The sequence below is a fragment of the Oncorhynchus tshawytscha genome, linkage group LG09, assembly GCF_018296145.1.
Source record: "Oncorhynchus tshawytscha isolate Ot180627B linkage group LG09, Otsh_v2.0, whole genome shotgun sequence".
Classification (NCBI taxonomy): Eukaryota; Metazoa; Chordata; class Actinopteri; order Salmoniformes; family Salmonidae; genus Oncorhynchus; species Oncorhynchus tshawytscha.
Window position 1 is genome coordinate 72,407,968 of NC_056437.1, and position 1,288 is coordinate 72,409,255.

General features: G+C 43.8%; 1 protein-coding gene across 1 annotated transcript in view; it reads left to right on the forward strand.

Annotated features, from left to right (window-relative positions):
* The first annotated feature begins 555 nt into the window (after positions 1-555).
* rnd2 (Rho family GTPase 2) overlaps positions 556-1,288 on the forward strand; it is a 37,417-nt gene continuing 36,684 nt past the window's right edge. Inside the window, exon 1 of the mRNA XM_042327381.1 lies at positions 556-907. Within this exon, the coding sequence (XP_042183315.1) occupies positions 806-907 (102 nt within the window). The 5' untranslated portion in view covers positions 556-805. The remainder of the gene's footprint in view (positions 908-1,288) is intronic.

Here is a 1,288-nt window from a genome sequence, read left to right on the forward strand (position 1 = left end):
CATGATGCTTCAAGATACAGTGATAACTGATACTTATTACCAGTGGCTTGTTCTCTGTCCTCTAGCGATCTACTAAAACTCAGGTCACAAGGGAGACACGATCCATCACACCATACAGCGCTTCATCCCCCCATAGTTGTAGCCTACCTCCAATGCCTAATACAAAAGGACGGTCCTTTTCATTTGTTTTCAGGATGTATAAGACACTCCCACTTTACATTAAAATATACGTTAGACCTATAAATCATTTATAAAGGGGTGTATACACCATTTATAAACTGTTCGACTAATTATTAGTCTAGTTTTACAGTTTATAACTATGTAATAAACAGTCAGTACATTCGTTGAAATGTGTATCTCAACACTATCCTCAAAGCTATAAATAAAAGTCATGAGATGTAGCCCAATTATAATACGTGCGCCACTGCGCCACTGTTAGACAAGTAAAGAGACAAGCTATCAAACAAGTAAATGAGCACGGAGGCACGAGGACCAACTCGCTGTCGTTGGGAGCGTGTATGGGCAAGGCGTGGCCAATTAACGAGTTTGGAGGGGGTCTGCGTGCTGCTGCTGAGTGCTGCTGTTGCGGGCAAGGTGGGTGTAAACAGGCATTGAGAGGATAGCTGGTGTAACCGTGGGAACCGAGGGCTGCACGGGGTGGACAGGGGAGGACACATAGTAGGGCGCGCCACAATCGGGGCATGTACCTGCTGGATTTTCCTTGAGTTCCAGTCTCACCTTATATCCACATCGGATGGTGATTGAAACCGATCCGCGTCCAGAACAGACACACTGACAGACAAAGATGGAAAGTCAAGGCAGCCGCTGTAAGATCGTGGTGGTCGGAGATACGCAATGTGGTAAAACTGCGCTCCTACATGTTTTTGCGAAGGACTGCTATCCCGAGGTAAGTGTCCTGATATATATATATATGCTATGAAGTCTTGCGTTATGAGCACGACTGCCAACACTTGAAAACAGGCAAATGGATCATTTAAGAGTGGTGTGTGTACTGTAGGTCATCGCGTTTGGGAATGAAGCAAAAATGTCAAGACGGACACCGAAACCAAATAGAACAACCAGAGCTTCTTTATATTCAAATCATTTAACCCCAATGTCTTGATTTAAATTATGAGCCAGAGGTGTGCACGCACCTGCGTTAGACATTTCTCTAGAGAGAGAAAGAGAGAGAGAAAGAGAGAGAGAGAGAGAGAGAGAGAGAGAGATGGAAACTGAAAGACAGGGAAATAATGTGCATCTTTAAATTTAAAATGGTCATTATTATTAG